Source organism: Mytilus californianus, unplaced genomic scaffold (assembly GCF_021869535.1).
Source record: "Mytilus californianus isolate M0D057914Y unplaced genomic scaffold, xbMytCali1.0.p SCAF_1, whole genome shotgun sequence".
Classification (NCBI taxonomy): Eukaryota; Metazoa; Mollusca; class Bivalvia; order Mytilida; family Mytilidae; genus Mytilus; species Mytilus californianus.
The window spans coordinates 74,677,383-74,695,762 of NW_026262581.1; the positions used below are offsets into that span (position 1 = coordinate 74,677,383).

Sequence of the window (18,380 nt, forward strand, 5' to 3'; positions counted from 1 at the left end):
GAGACACACACAAAAACTAACATTAAGACAATAGACACAAAGCACCGACATAAGAGTATTTGCAATTACTGGAAGTTTGCTCAAACCTAATTACAACTGGTACTGAAATAAATCTTGTTCTCCCAGACCGAGTTATCAATCAGTACACAACGCGCGGCAAAGGATTTATTAAAAAAAGAAAACAGTCTGAGAAACGTCTGGTTTACGTTGAATATACATATAAGAAGATGTGGTATGAGTGCCGATGAGACAACTCTCCATCAAAGTCATAATTTGTAAATGTAAACCATTAAAGGTCAACGTACGGTCTTCAACACGGAGCCTTGGCTCAAACCGAACAGCAAGCTATAAAGGGCTCCCAAAAATTAGTAGTGTAAAACCATTCAAACGGGAAAACCAACGGTGTCTAATCTATTTAAAAACCCGATATACTTGCATATAAATCCATATACAATGAAACGGTTTTTGAAAAGTGGACCGAACGTTTTGACCATCGAAATTTTGCAATAGAAATACTAGTTATGACCACAAGTTTTTAACAGCCAGTGCAGGACTCGCACGAACGTTAGATTTAGTTAGAGGGGCGATATTCTGACGCGTTTTTTAATTCTTGGTCACCCATGTTTAGAAAGAAAGGGGAGAAATCCAAACAATTTCCGACCAATCACAAACGTTGTTGCAAATTTGACCTTATGACGTTAAAGAATTTCCCATAATGCAATTATTGCATATAAATAAAAAACTACTATACCAATTGAATAAAAAATATTGCATTCAAATGACATTTTATACCAATTGAATAAAAACTATTGCATTTGAATGAAAATCATACCATTTGAATGAAAAATTATACCATTTGAATGAAAAATTATACCATTTGAATAAAAAATATTGCATTTAAATGAAAAAATATACCATATAAATGAAAAATTATACCATTAAAATAAAAAATATTGCATATAAATGAAAAAATATACCATTTAAATGAAAAAATATACCATACAAATGAAAAAATATTGCATATGAATGAAAAAATATACCAATTAAATGAAAAATATTGCATTTAAATGAAAAATATCAAATTTTTGCAACCAATACCATGCCATAGTAAACTTTGAATTTACGTAATTTGTAATTATTTTTAAAAACCCGAAAAGTTGTAGGTGCGGCTTTATCTGTAGAATATGAGTTTTATCAAGAAAGGTTATCACTTTTTCGTTAATTAGAGAAAAGGTACAGAGGACGGGTGAATTGTCCATGTCTCTGTGTGTTTATTCAAAGGAATTTATTGACATCTTTCTATAAATAACATTGAATACCAAACTATTATCTAAATTTTATATATGCTTTTTTCTAATCATTTTAAAAATACAAGTCGTCATTAAAAAATGAGTAAATGTGGTTTGATTGAGATAACTATCCACCAAATGTTACGGTGGATTATTAACCAAAGTATGTTTATAAGTAAGAAATAAAATACCAAAATGACAATAATATTATTTTCTTATGATTCTCAAAATAAGAAACATTTTGGGATAATGGTTCGGTCACAAAAGTGTCCTGTTTTTTTGTAATCATGAGTGTTAACCCTTAGTTTATAATCAAATGCTCCGTTGTTTTCTGTTTTTGTTACTTTTTCCGTGTTATGGCTTATTTTTTTATTGCAATCCTCTTTGGAAGAAAGAGTTCTTAATATAACAATTCCCTTTCTCCTACGATAAGCAAAACTTTAACGCATAAACTTATTACGTGTGCGTCAATATGTCAAGCCCTAAATCCTTCTATGTCTAGAAAAGTTGTGAATAAAATATCTGCTAGTAACACACAAATTCCTAAATGACTAAAACATTTAGATTTAACCAAAAGCGAGGCTCCTGTTTGGGGTGGGCACCTTCATATTGTCTGGATAAAACTTTCATTTTATCCTTTCATTCCGTTGTGAGTTCAAGCGACTTTTTCCGAAACGATTTAAATTAGTCTTTCTACGTTAGGAGATTTTTTTTTAAGGAAATAATCAAAACAGAATTTTCTGCGTTCATATATTAACTAGTATATGCTATATTGGGTCCTGATGTTTGTTTCACGTAGATCTAAAGCCTGACATTAATTAATGACTGCGGAAAGAATTTATATTCTTCCTCTATCATTCAATCATGTGTTGTATCATTTACCCCTTTTGATTGACAGAATGGACACCATTAACAACATTTTAGCTGTATTTTACGTTTACTGAAGTGTCTATATATTCTTCAATTGTGACAATTTTGTGAGGTTAATATTAGTTTAAGATTGAAAGTCGTAATTGCCTACTCTCTTGAAATCAACTTCCTGTGACGATGTAATATCAGAAATAGAATTTTCAGTCTTTTGTGATTTGATTGTCTGTCTTATAAACAGATAGTACACCGTCAGTTTCATTTGATGTCAAAATTAAGAAAGAAACAACTTTTCCAAATTATATTTAAATGAAGCTATAAGCCTTTTTTTTTAGAAAGAAGATCTTGTGATTAAAAACAAAAAATATCATTATGTAAATGTACAACCACAAAAATAATATTCTTTCAAACACTATAATATTAAAGAACATTTGAATTGTGTTGTAGATTTTTAGGATTGTTACAACGATCGCTTGGGATTATAAGTGACACTTTTTTATACTACAATTTGTTGCAATATAATTCCATTTTCATGATAATGGTTAGATTTATCTTGATTTAAAGTGCATTAAACAACATTTTGCTTAACAATGGCGAATATTTTTCAGACTATCACACTCAAAACGATCCTATACAAGTAGATGCTTGCGGCAGCATAAGTCAACTGTTTCTAGTTTTGCACTTTTAGTTCATGATTGTTTAATTATATGCAGATAAAAACTGAGATAATATAAACTTAACACAGCAAAACGCAATTTCTTTTAGCTTATAGTAAACACAAAACACATCGGCCGGCTATATCTTTATTGCAGTATATGTACAGAAATAAATATGTAGATTATGATGTAATATGTCATGTCCGTTTTACCATTTCGAGAAGAGATGTCCTTAATAAGCCCCTTTTTTTGCACCATATCCGATACCCAAACCATATCCGCTACCCAAACCATATCCTCTACCCAAACCATATCCGCTACCATATCCAATGTAATCTCCACCATATCCTCCGATATGTCCTAAACCTATTCCATATCCCTTGCCATATCCACCATATACTCCGCCATATCCTAATCCAATCCCGCCATATCCTAATCCATATCCGCCATATCCTAATCCAATCCCGCCATATCCTAATCCAATCCCGCCGTCTCCTAATCCATAACCACCATATCCTAAACCATAACCACCGTATCCTAAACCATAACCGCCATCATAGCCTCCACAACCCTTACCATAACACGGAGCATGGGCATTTATGCACACGGCTGACAATAGTACAACGAGAGCAATGGCGAGCTTCATTTTTAGCTAAAAATGTTATAAAGAGGATAAATGAAAATAAAAATATACACAGCAGTAATTATAGATTATACCATGTCCTTTTCCATATCGGCCCTTGTATCATCCCGAGACTCCCATACCAGACCAAGGCGCTAGCCGAGGTCTCATATGGGTCGAGGGATGATACCAGGGCCCATATGGAAAAGGACATGGTATAATCTATTTATCACATATTATACAAATGCTTAAAAAAGAAGAAAGCATTTTTTTATTCCGTCTGGAAAGGTCATACATTTTTTGTCCGCCACTGAAATATCTTTATTATTAAGAAGCCCCCAACCGTTCAAAACTATAGTCCTTGAACATTATTATGTCAATGTAAGATTTTCATTTAGTATTAGTGTTTTTTAGTTTATTTCTTTAACAAATACCGCTGTTATTTTAATCGACGTTTCTCGTCTGTCATTGTTGTTCGGAACGTTTTGACATATAATGATATTTTCTCTGGATCTAGAACTCTATCATTATAGAAACTGTTGTGTACGGTAAATATCTATAATTGGTTTATTTGCCAATGTGCGTTCGGTCCATTCTACTCTATAACATGTTGATTTTATGGATTAATGTTAAATAATGACACGATATTACATTTTTTGATAATAGATTTAATAGTACAAAGCTGTAGGCGTAGAAAATATTTTATTTCTTTCGGTCCATTCTACTCTATAACATGTTGATTTTATGGATTAATGTTAAATAATGACACGATATTACATTTTTTGATAATAGATTTAATAGTACAAAGCTGTAGGCGTAGAAAATATTTTATTTCTTAATTTCAATTTTAAAATGTTATAAAGATTATTAGTGTATATTTTGATTGTGATTGAAAGTTAATTATCAATGCAAGATCTCGCGTTGTCCCTATGAGACGGTCTGTCGAAATGACCATCATAAACTATGTAGTTTTATCTCTTGTTTTTCCTGAGCGTGCCTTGGCCGTTGGTACGGGGAGGAACTTTCTTAGTTGTTTGTAAATGATTAGTGAACGAAATGTATGAAAGTTTACTCAAACAAAATATTATATATTTATTATATTATGTTGAATATTTAATAATAAAATCTGCCGTCCAGCGTACTTGACGGGCTAGTCGGCAAAATTAATTTCATTAAAACAATTGATTAAAACTTGCAGCTCTAAAAAAAAAACATAAGCATTCTAATGAATAAGTCAACCCTCCCCCCCCCCCCCCCCCCCCCCACTCCCAATGAAAAGACATAAAAAAAACCAAAGAATTATGATAATTGTCAAGAAATTGCTAGCCAGCAATTTGAATTGACTAACTATATGAGGGTCTGGATGGGGAGTATAAATTTCTTTATTGTTTAATGTTTAGGCAATTTTTCTCTATTCGTTATTTTTTGCCAATTTTAATATCTATGTTAATATTTTAGCACACAATTTTCTCTGTACTTTATTATTTTTTTTTCTCTCTGTTTTTTTTCCCCCATTTTTTTTCTATTCTTAATTTCTATTCTTCTTTTCTGCTCATTGTTCTGTTTTTCCCCAATATTCTCTATTCTGTAAATCCCATCCAGATCCTGCTATATTCATAGTCTCAAAAGTCATCATCTTATCACCTACAAAGATCATCGTCTGCTAAACCTTATTACAATTAACTCCAGTTCATTTCTAATGAAAGAGTGAGGATAAAACATAGAATCTCAAACAAAATACAAGATATTTCACTTACCTTTTGAGACGTTGAATTGTGCAGATGAAGTATTTTCAGTGGTTTATATACTCTAGGATGGACCACAAGATGGATTAATATTGCCAATTCGTCAAAATAAAAGTTTGACATTGAAATATACGATTTTTTTATTATTTTGTTTTTATCCTTCTAATGAGGTTACATGTCTAATAAAAATAACCGCTCATTAGACTATAATTTATCAACATGATTTACAATATATATCCTTTGTAATAGTAGTAAGTATTGGGTTCGGTTTTCAGAACTTTCTACTGGAATATGAATGACTTTTAGAGGTTTTTATGACATTCCGATTTTAAATTTCAAGTACATTGACTGATGACCACGTGCACACAGACAACGAATGCAACTTTTTTACATGAAATTTTTAGTGTGTTCAATTATCTTTTTTATGTATATTTATACGTAATGGTTCTCATTCTTTAGGATGCAAACGTTGGTTTAAAAAAAAATTAAAAAAACATTCTTAAACAGCATATGATGTATAATCTTTCTTTTAATAGAGGACTGAAAAGAAAGGTGAATTTACAGTACGTAATTTATCATTAAAACGTTCTGAATATCACGAGCAGTAGGCATGCCATTTAGCATCACACGTATTTGAAATGAAACACAAGGCACATACTACAGATGAAGCCATGAAGCCTTTTAGAATTTAAAATATTTTAAAACACCAACCGTCAGTTAGAAGAAATCGAAGCGCGAAAGCGCTGTAAAGGCAGTTAATTACAGGTTGTGTGTATTTTTAGTCCAGTTATATCATTATCTTGCATAGTACAGTGTACATGTACTTATCAGAGGTGGCTTTCAGTATTTAGGATTTAGAGTTTTCTAATGATATTGAACAAGTTTTATGAATGTCATATTCTGAGCACTATATGAAGGTGATTGTTCTCACTTGTTTATGAACTAGTGCATTATGTCCAGTTTGTACCTTTTTTATCTATGTTTATAGTCAAATTAGTTATCAAAGGTACCAGGATTATTATAATTTAATACGCCAGACGCGCGTTTCGTCTACATAAGACTCATCAGTGACGCTCAGATCAAAATAGTTACAAAGCCAAACAAGTACAAAGTTGAAGAGCATTGAGGACCCAAAATTCCAAAAAGTTGTGCCAAATACGGCTAAGGTTATCTATTCCTTGGATAAGAAAATCCTTAGTTTTTCGAAAAATTCAAAGTTTTGTAACAGGAAATTTATAAAAATGACCATATAATTGATATTCAAATACTGTTTAAAATAGTTAGGCATTTTCTTTTTAGTAATAAGTAAATGTTATCAACTGTATTTTATTCAACTCTGCAAATGTGGTTTGTTACTGGTAAGTATGGATGATAGTTGTTTCATTGGCAATCATAACACATCTCCTTATTTATATAATGATCTATATTCAACGACCTCATGTACAAAAAAAATGTATGTAACTAAACTATGATGGGAAACCTTTGTCTTCTTTCTTTTATATAAACTTTTTATTTTGTACCATTGAACTATGTAGAATAAATGTACATTGCAACATGTCAACTCTTTCAATGACAATACTTTTTTTAGAAACTATAACTCCAAGCAAAATTATATTTCCAAGTATAAAGTAATTTATGAATGAAAAAAAGGAGTTCTTAATTAAGAAATAAACTGATTCGCTGAGCGCAGCTGGATACACCCGCAGAGGTCCAACCCTGAACAGTTGGGGCAAAAATGGACACAATATTCAAGCTTGATACATGTCTGAATTTGGATTGTAATTAAATATTTGACATATTATAAAGAACTTGAAATCGGTTATATGAATTGAATTTATATTCAATTAAAGATTTCTTGCTGTTGTGCAATACACTGTGCTGTTGCGCAATACTTAATAAATCTGTTGCCAGACTATAAACAAATAAAGTTCAATTTCCTCTCAATGTCATATTTGAAATTTATGAAAATCAATAGGAGAGATTTACATCAATAGCTATAAATAATTCACCAAAGTTTCATGTGAACTGCTTAAAGCATTTTTGAGTTGTCCAAAAACTGGAAAATCCCCCCTTTTTTAATGAATAAAACCCCATAACTCAGAAATGTAAAATCTAAAATTTATAAAATTCTAAAGGGAGCTTACGGATTGATAATTTAGTCTTAGATGCAAGATTCTTTTATCAGTTGTAAGTGGCTTTGAACTAGCTGTCAGTAACTGCGAGTACTCTCAGATCTGTACTTAGTGTCTTTTTGTTGTTTGGATGTACAACTACCCGACCACGTCCACTTGTATTTGTATTTATCCATCTGATGAGTTAAGCCTCTTCCAACTGATTTTTATAGTTCGTTCTTATATTGTACTGTTACACCACTGTCCCAGGTTAGGGGGAGGGTTGGGATCCAGCTAACATGTTTAACACCGCCACATTCTGTATGTACATGTATATGCCTGTCCCAAGTCAGGAGCCTGTAATTCAGTGGTTGTCGTTTGTTTATGTGTTGCATATTTGTTATATTCGTTCATTTTTTGTACATAAATTAGGCCGTTAGTTTTCTTGTTTGAATTGTTTTACATTGTCATTTCGGGGCCTTTTATAGCTGACTGTGCGGTATGGGCTTTGCTCATTGTTGAAGGCCGTACTGTGACCTATAGCTGTTAATCTCTTGTGGAGAGTTGTCTCATTGGCAATCATACCACATCTTCTTTTTTATATTTACATCAACAGATATAAACAATTCACCAAAGTCAAGGTGAGACAACAAAACTTAGTTGTAAGATCTCTGAAATTTTTTACACGGTACGAGTTTTTCTCATTGTTGGAGATTGTACGGTGACAGTAACACCTGTAACTGCTTAAACCCATTTCTTATGCACTTTAGTTCGATAAACTCACTGAATATCATACCACATCTCCTTATTTTTATATGCATTACAATTTACATGTGCATGTAATTGTAAATATATATATATATCAGAACAAAATTCATTGCGTCACTTTTATTTATGCATCCTTTGGCACAATACAAGTTCTAAAATTACACAACATAAAACAACTAAATGTTATTTCAGATGAAAGTTTTGTTTCAGTTCCATTCATAGGATTTATTAGAATTTTGTATGTTTTGCCAAGTCCAATAATTCGCTCTATGTGCACGTATTAATTGGAGACTTTTCTATCCCGTATAAGAGTTTTGGAACTAATTCTGTTTCTTTTTTTGAAAAAAGTTAGCAAACAAATCATGCACATTTAAACCTTTGTCTGCCATCACAGTCACCTGGATCACATAATTGAACTATTCTACATCTTTCAACTATTTCATAGTCACTGGTACAACCAACATATGCATAAGGGACATAGTTGACTAAACCACCAGGTGTCGAACATACAAGAATTTTCAGTGTTTCTGTTTTTATATGATGAAAAGGTTGCCTGAGCTCTAGGAGCTTTAGGTTTTATCACGGGCTATTCTGTGCTGTCAATAATAATCCAAGTCGTAGGAAACTTCAATTTGAAGTTGGATGGCGAAAAATAAATGACTAAACCACTAGATGGCCAAGTGTAAGCCTCACACCACTGTATGGACATAAAAACAATCCATGTATACACAATATTCTTAACACTAGATTCAATCTAGAATCTAGACAGTTCAAAGTTGGTTGTATAATGCCTCAATTTCATCAAAGTCATAAAAAAAACTGATTTTCAACTGACACCCTATCAATTTGAAAATATAGGTATCTCAAACAATGTGCTGCCTAACCAAGTGTGGTCAAAACAAATAAAAATTTAGTATACAACTCTAAACCGGTATAAAAATGCATGGCTGTGTCACATGTATTCATTTCAAAATTCTCTGCTGAAAACATAGGCATTGATGGTGTTTGCGTAATTCCATCTGTGATGCTCAACATTAGCTCGGCAGTTGGTGGTGGACAGTCATAAATCCTTTTTGCAGTATGAATGACTTCTTCAGGAAAACCAACTTTACAATCAAAACTTTCCTCTAGATTTCTACTACAATATTCATCAAGTTTAGTTCTTTTGTTTTCACAGGAAACTGCCCTGATTTTTCTTTTTGCGGACGATTCAGTCTCTTGCTTGGTCCAGGAAAATAGGCTGGGAATGGCAGTAGACTTAAGTCTCTGTATGGTGGGTTTGCGCCCTGAAAAAGGTTATAAAACATTAGTTTTTTGATAATTAAATGAACTTCTATTAGCAATGTATACTTTGTATTACCTGGCGAAATATTAACTAGATTTATTCATTACAATCTGGATAAAACTATGTTTGCCTGATTCAATGTATGTTATGTAAATCCAAAGGACAAACAATGAGAGACTTATGCAACAAACGTACATTGTATGTACCTAAATAACTATAATATAGATGAGAGCATGTCATTGTTTTGTTCCTGTTAACATTGTCATTGATATTTTTCAAGAAAGTCTATGAGGCATAGCTTATGCATTCCTGTCATTACTACATTAGCATAATTACTGCTAAAATAATTCTCAGTATGATATACCTCTTGTAAGAAATCATTATAATTGTAGCCATGGCGTTGATCCAACTTTTCTTTCTTTTTAAGTCATTTGGAAATGCATGTCCTCCTCTTAAATGACATCCAGGTACACAACAACAAGTACTTGGCATCGTTAATTAAAAATGTAACTGAAATAGTTGCACAGTCCAAACCGGAAGTTGAGGAACAGGATCGGCTACCACGGCGCCACCTATTCAGGAACGATAATTTGCTACTTTATATAACTGCGAAATAACAATAACGTTACACGGGTTCACGTGCATAAACAGAAATACGCTATAAATTGTATAATATAATTCATGTTCAGTCGACCTTTAATTATTATATCAACGACTGAAATGATTTATAAACATCTAGATTGCAGATAACACTCGAAATTAACCCGAGCTCTTTCCACACGGAATTCAAATAATTCTAGTTTGTCAATCGGTTGACTGCTTATAATGCAAAATACAAATATATCAAAAGTTTTTAAAACTAACAAAACACAATGATCGTTTCTCTATTTCCCAATGTAAATGAAATGAAACAAAAATCATTTTATATCACCATAAGAAGAGGAGAGAATTAGCATTTTCGGATCTACTTGGAGCCTAATGACCCCCCGCGTAGATAAGTTGGTTATCGCGGAAGGAAGGATTAACCCGGTAACCAGAAAGGCATTAAAGCACTGCCTTTAAAAATTGAATATCTTTGACAACTGTATATTATTAGTATTAGTGTATGGTGCAGAATGCTGCACGACGAAGGAAAGAGACACCAATCGGAAACATTAAAATCATCTCTTTTATTGTAAAATGTAGTTCTCCACCGACCGTTATTATCCATTTCTAGATGTAAGTCAAAACATGAAACAGTCTTTTCTGGTTTGAATTGTTTTACATTTTGTCTTACCGGGGTCTTTAATAAATTGTTATACAGCTACTTTTGCATGTGTACTTTTATAGCGCTATACAGCTACTTTTGCATGTGTACTTTTATAGCGCTATACAGCTACTTTTGCATGTGTACTTTTATAGCGCTATACAGCTACTTTTGCATGTGTACTTTTATAGCGCTATACAGCTACTTTTGCATGTGTACTTTTATAGCGCTATACAGCTACCTTGGCATGTGTACTTTTATAGAGCTATACACTTGGATTTAATGATTTACTACTGTTTCAGTTTTTCGAAATTATTATACTATTTTAGTACCATAATTTCACATTTGCTATGATTAAGCTAAGTTTGAAGTATATGTATAAATGTATTGATGTTTTTTTCAATTTTGAAAACAAGTTTTTAGCGCTTAAACGTATGAAGCGTGTTATCATGTCTTCGGGGAATGCGGACAACTGGAAAAATCTGAAATAGAAATACCAACAAACAAAGTTCGGAAACTATTGATATAACAAAGCACTTGATTTAATAAATCATGTACCATATCTTACCATATTCTTAATATACATTGTTTTTGAATAAGGAATTATTTTAAGAGTATAATACTGTTTGGTGGTTGTCGTTCCTAGTATTTTAAGAGTATAATACTGTTTGGTGGTTGTCTTTCCTAGTATTTTAAGAGTATAATACTGTTTGGTGGTTGTCGTTCCTAGTATTTTAAGAGTATACAAGTGTGGACACAGATCAGTGTGGATAGTATGATTGGATATTTGACAGTGTTTTATATGACAAAAGGAGTTCTATGTTTTCTGTTTTCTATGTATTAACTGTGTTGCACAATGACAACCAACATGAGCATTAGGGGTGTTGTTTATGCAATATTTAGTTTTTTATGTTCATTTGTTCACGGGCATGGAAGAGATACTAATTGCATTAATTACCAAATGATTATGATAGAATATATATGTTCCACATCTTTGATTTTGGATACATTTTGTAGCTAGGAGAGGAACACATAATAGGTTCATTTTTTACTTAATGTGATTTTTTTATATGGGAGATGGTATCTGAGAACATGTATTTGCTAACTATTTGTATTACTTTGTGGGGGATTGTCAGTATCATAAGTAAAAGATTTTGGTTAAATGTGGAAATTGTTTCTCAGTTGAGAAGACATTTAATGTTTTTTAGTAATGACAATGCCTGACATGATGATTGGGGCTAGATGAGCTAGAAAGTGAATTTCTGTGTTATTTTTTATTAATTCTTTGAAAACATCTCCTCCAAAGCTGGTCAAAGCAAAAAAAAGTTTTGACCAGTATGAAAATGATATCAACAAAAGAACCTTTGCGAGCATGCTTCAAAGACTCATAACTAACTACAGAAGTCATATGATAAAATGTCAAGTGGATATTATGAACATCTACTTAATATGTCTAAATATCTAAAATGTTTTAGTTTTCAATATGAAAAAGCTATTGCAAAAGTATCCTCTTTTCAGTTTTTTTTGTTATATGGATACAAATATAAGTGATACCAATACAGTAAGGCAGTTTTGTCATGGTATGAAAGTGTAGTAATTAACATTTACTGTTAATTCACACAAATTAAGAAATAAACAAATGAATGATAAATGTTGAACATGTACAATAAAATATATTTTAGAAATCAATTAGGCCAGATAGGCCTTATAAATTTTGGTCTTTTTCTTAACATACTGAATGACCATTTACACTCAGGACTGAGTCGCCAGTAGGCAGTAAAGATGTAAAAAAATAAAGTGTAACAAAAGAACCTAACATCGTATTGCTAGTAGCGCCAGTAGCATTGTTTGGTGAATTTGTGCTTCTTTTTTTTTAGTTTGGCTAATGGACAAAAAATGTTTGGTTCAAATCTAAATAAAATTCTTTTATCTCCCTATTACTTACATTGTTCATAGAATGGATACTACTTTGACAATTCCTTGTACATGAGAGTTCTCTGTCAAATCTTTATTTCACAAAGAATGAATTGCATAACAATGAACTGAGCTCAAAGCAAAGCACTTTAATAATACACTTAGACAATAAGCTCAATCCAGTGATATACTTTGTACTACAGGTCCTTCATGAACATCCTACTGGCCAAAACCATATCTCACAAACATGCCATACTGCATGGTTGGATCAGAAGTCCTGAAAAAGACATGAACTTTATTAACATATTTTAAGTATATACACCGGTTAAAACTTTCACAAATTTGTGGTAAAATTATTCAGTATCAAGCAACTATCAATCGCTTCATGCACAAATTGATATAGGTTGAGTACCCCTCTGTCAGAAATAAGAACATACCTCCACCTAATTTTAGTTAACTGATGAAGAAACATTCAAAACTATAAAATTTTATCTAATAGACTAGCTGCAATGAAATCCCAGTTTTCTAAAATGGTAGGTGGAACCTAAACCTCAAAAGATTTTAAACTATGCATTTTAAGTATTGCAAATATACATGCAATAATAATTCTTCTCAAAAATTCGCTGTATTTTTCCTTATTTTGTCTTTTGTTCGAGACTGTATATTGACCTCTAGATGTCTTTCAATTACATCCAGTTTGGCGTGGGTTGATGTTTGATTGTTGTACATGTTATATATCGACGTGGGATTTGTTTATATAAATTAGGCGTGAAATAATTTTGGTTAACTGAAATCCTTTAACTTACTTCCAAATTAATGTTAATACTGAGGGAAAAAATTACATTGCTAAATAACCACTTTAAAACACATGCAAACTTTTTGAGAGGAAGGCATAATGCATGTAACATTTATTAGATCTTTTTTAAACTATTCTAAACTACTGATAAGTGATAAAGTTTGTTAACTGTTACTTACCTTCAAAAAGGGGGTTGCATTCACTTTACTACATATACATATAAATATAATCAACAATACTGAGTGCAACACCTAGGATAAATAGAGGATTGTTTTGTAAGAATAGTTGCTGAAATAAGCAGGCAATATTCAAAGTAGAATAAAAAATATTACAGGACTGTGATTTAAAGTAATAAGCATTGTGCAGGGCTCACGTTACCATGCTACTGGGGCGACAAAATCGCTTTCCCGGTCGCCACTTCGCTTTGACCGACCTTCAAAAGCGAAATCTAGTCGCCCTGTTGTTTACGATACTCGCTTTCGGTTGCTTTCGTCATTGGCAATATTCAACATTTACCAAGTCGATGAAACAGCAATTTTTCATTTGAAAGTAAAGAAATTCAAAGACGTAAACGATTTATTTTCTTTAGGTTAAAGCATTGATTTTAAAGTTGGTTGCATGTTATTTTCATAAAGACAATTTTTTTATCACTTCTGGTACTTGTTACTCAATCGTAGATCAAATCATTCTAACTTTCGGCAAAATAAGCTTGTTACTTCATTAGAACGTGATGAAATTAAAGATTTCTTGCTGTTGTGCAATACACTGTGCTGTTGCGCAATTCTTAGCAAATCTGTCGTCAGACTATAAACAAATAAAGTTCAATTAATTCCCAGTCATATTAGAAATTTATGAAAATGTAAAGGGAGCTTGCATCAATAGATATAAACAATTCACTTAAGTTTCATACGAACTGCTGAAAGCATTTTTGATTTTTGTCCGAAACTGGAAAATCCCACCTTTTTTCATGAATAAAACCCTGTAATTCAGAAATGTAAAATCGAAAATTTATAAAAAACGAAAGGGAGCTCATGTCAATAGATATAAACAATTCACCAAAGTTTTATGCAAATTGGTTAAAGCGGTTTTGAGTTAATGTCCGACATGTTGACGACGGACAGACAGACGGACAACAGTATACCATAGTACGTCCCGTAAACGGGCGTATAAAAATGACAGGGTGTCATACATTGTACATGTTGTACCACACCAAAACCTTCTGAAGGAAACACTAAGTTGGCAAACAATTTTTTTTTCATTGACAACCCTGTATAACCTTGCAGCAGTATCGAGTCTACATGCATTACCTTGTATATTTCATGTACATTGAACTTAAAAATATGTGGTCATTGTCAAAGTTAGTTATGTCAGTTATAATTTACACATTTACTGAAACATGCCAGAGAAGTGCATGTACAAACTTTTGAATTTAATCTGCAAACTGGGAAAGCCATCCTTTTTTTACGAATAAAATCCCACAATTTATTTAATTGAAAGGGAGCTTGCATCAATAGATATATATAAACAATTAACCAAAGTTTCATGACAAATAACAACTGCTTAAAGCATTTTCGAGTTAATGTCCGAAAACATGGAAATCCCCCTTTTTGAATGAATAAAACCCCTTACATTGTAACTGGATAATGTAAATTCTTAAATTCCAAAACAATCTAAAGGGAGCTCACATCAATACATAAATACAATCCCATATAACTCTGAAACGGGAAACCTAAAATTTATAAAATAATCAATTCACAACAGTTTCATGCAAATTGGTGAAAGCGTTGAAGAGTTGGTGAACAAAGCATTTTTAGAGTTAATGGGCGTTAACATGAAAATCCCCCTTTTTTAATGAATAAAACCTCACATTTTGAAAATGTATATTATAAAATTCCTAAAAATCTTAAAGGGAGCTCACGTCAGTAGATATAATCAATTCACCAGAGTTTCATGCAAATTGGTGAAAATATTACTGAGTTAGTGAACAACATGCTAGAAACAGACAGATCAGGGTAGACAGACGGACAAAGGCATACCATAATATTTCTCATGAACAGGAGTATGAAAACTGCAGGGTACCATTCCAGGCCAACACCCTCTGAAGGAAACACTATAAGGGAGCTTCCTTTCCATTTTTATGGGGGGAAAAAGGTGGGGGGGGGGTAGGATGAAAAATTTTGTCCTGCATTTTTTTTTCACTCTTTTTTGTCCTGCATTTTTTTCTATTAGTTTATTCCGACTTTTTTTTACATAAATTGTCATCCTGCCTTTTTTTCAAATTTCATCCTAGACCCCCCTAAAAATCAAATGGTAGCTCCCTAAGTTAGCAAACAAATTATTTTATTTTTACATTGACAAACCTGTATAACCTTGAAGCAGTATTAAGTTCATGTATTATCCCGCATATTATTACATGTATATTGAACTAAAACAAATTGTGGTCATTGTCAAAATTATAGTTTACAGTTTACTTTTCCAATGCTTTCAATTTAAGATTAGGGCATTTTTGTCATTGGAATTGAGTTTTGTAGTCAGAGATTACTCTAACCTCCAACGACTGTTTTGCGACACCAGCTAGGGCAGTGGGACTTCAGCTGGTCCCATATCAGATAGATGATATTTGCCCGTCCAAATTGGAGGCGACTGGATTCATATAAATCAAGCCTCAATTTATTCATTTTTCACTTCATTTAAGTAAGTTTGATCAAACTGCCAACCGTTATCTTCTCATATTTGGACAGTTTTCACATTGACCCATCAATACTGGCATTTTAGAGGGTATAAATGCCCTTTACCGTCAGGCGTCAAACGGTCATTTTCAGCTACCGTAAGCATCAAATTTGTTAACATTTTACCGTGATTCGTCAACATATCCTTATCGTGATTCGTCAGAGGTCTCAAATAATTATCGTTACCGTTATTTTTGGGAAAAAATTAACGTGATTCGTCAAAATCTGTTGATTTTTTTATCGTCTTGAAGAAAGTCTTCATTTTATCGTCATGCACCAAAAATTACCATTAACGTCATTTGGCAAGATTTTTTTACCGTTATTCGTCATGAAGGTACCCCCATTACCACCCTCATTTTAACTTTCACTTTATAAGAATGTCACATGACCAACATTATTGGAACTGATTTATGCAAATGACCCATATTCCATAGGAAAACATAATCTATATAAATCGAGCCTCAATTAGTTCATTTTTCTCTTCATTTAAGTAAGTTTAATCGACCTGCCACCCGCTAATTTCTCATATTTGGACAGTTTTCACATTGACACATCAATACTGGCATTTTTACTTTAACTTTAAATGATTGTGACATGACCAACAGAAAAAGTAATTTACAATGCATTACATGTATGAGAGCTGATTTATGAAAATGCCCCTTATTCAATAGGAAAACATAATCTAATCATTTATGATGCAAATAAGCTGAATGGCCGAGTGTGTTCAATTTGAAAATAAAGTTAAAATGCCGGAATCGCAAAAACAGATGTTGGACATCAGAGTAATCTCGGACTATGAGTATGAGTTTTGGGCAATTTGTAAGGGGAGGGGAGGGTTCAAGGGAAGCAAATGCTCTTTAAATTATGCATGTTTCAAAAATTGGGGAAAAATTACACAGAGAGTTGAGTCATTTTTTTCAGACTTAATTTAAATAATGACTAATGTAGACTTACCTTCTAATTCTATAAAAAAAATCACAACTACTGAACAGGAGCAATCATGGTACTTTTTTGTCTATGAAACTACACTATGACATCTGATCTGCAAAACCTACAAACAGACACAGAAATATCATCAAATAGTGAAATATAAGATTGATTGCACCTTGTTTGGATAGTTCCGACACGTGTTACATGGGGAGCCCGTTTGTTTACAAATAATAATGTCACGTGATCACGCACTGACCGTCACAAATTGTTATCCTCCGCCATTATTGACTCATTATTCTTATTACACAATATTACTGCACTTACACAATTCACAAATGCATAACCCATTTATCTTGCGGACATGCAATGGGAATGTGCACGGTTATCAAAACCTACATAAATATTGCATGTACAGTTAATGAAGAAGTTATTTCATCAAATAGATAAGATTTTCACTCATGACACAAATCGACTGGGTGTCGTCGCCATCGGGGATAATTGATAAATGGGATTAAATTGACCGCCAAGAAGGTGTAGAGAACCACCTCTGGAGAACCTTAACAGTAATTAGTAATACTCACCAAAAATTTCTCTATAATTAACGCTATTTCCTGTTGGAAAATTTCAGAAAGATGCTAGATTATTTTCTTGTTTCGGCGCGAAATATATTCTTACTCTTAATGCTTGACGTAACAAAATTTGTATAGAATTATATTTAACTACAGCTCAGCGTAAATATGCAGAAGCATGATAATACATTAATGATAAAATGTGTAAATATTTCTGTAAAAGAATATAATTTTACTTTACCAGTATACTTCACTTAGAATTACATTTGAGCGCAAGAAAATCTCTATGTGAATCGGCTGAATCCCGGGGTCGAAGTTCAACATATCAACGGAAATTTTTGAGTGTGCTTACTTTGCTTTAGATCGAGGCCACAGCTTTTCAACCAATCGGGGAATGTTTACTTGGGGCATACATCTATTTTTACTGCAGGTTTCGACATGTTTAAATCGGGATTATAGAAAAATGGAATGTAACTTGTTTTTGGTAGATACAAAACAGAAAATGATGAACACTTTTAGCAAAAGATAAATTGGTTTGGGAGTCTGTGAATTCACATTATTTGTACAACTCTCCTTACTCTTGGGAAGAGTATGCTTTACATCGAGGCTTGCGTTGCTTTACATCGACGCCAAAGTAGTTCAACCAATCGGGGAATGTTTATTTGGGGCATACATCTATTTTTACTGCAGGTTTTGGCATATTTTAATCGAAATTAGAGAAAAATGGAATGATGTTAGGAGATATAAAACAGAAAATGATAAATATTTTTACCAAAAGATGAATTGGATCGGGGTTCTGTGTATTCACATCATTTGTATGTACTCTCCTTACTGATGGCAAAAAATGGAATTT

The 18,380-nt window shown here is 32.5% G+C and overlaps 1 protein-coding gene across 1 annotated transcript; it reads right to left on the bottom strand.

The window, feature by feature from the left end:
• Window positions 1-2,946: 2,946 nt before the first annotated feature.
• LOC127724146 (keratin-associated protein 6-2-like) lies at window positions 2,947-3,463 on the bottom strand. Its single transcript, XM_052231023.1, has one exon. It carries the CDS (start codon window positions 3,456-3,458, stop codon window positions 3,045-3,047), a length of 414 nt encoding a protein of 137 aa, XP_052086983.1. The 5' UTR covers window positions 3,459-3,463; the 3' UTR covers window positions 2,947-3,044.
• Between the last annotated feature and the right edge of the window lie 14,917 nt (window positions 3,464-18,380).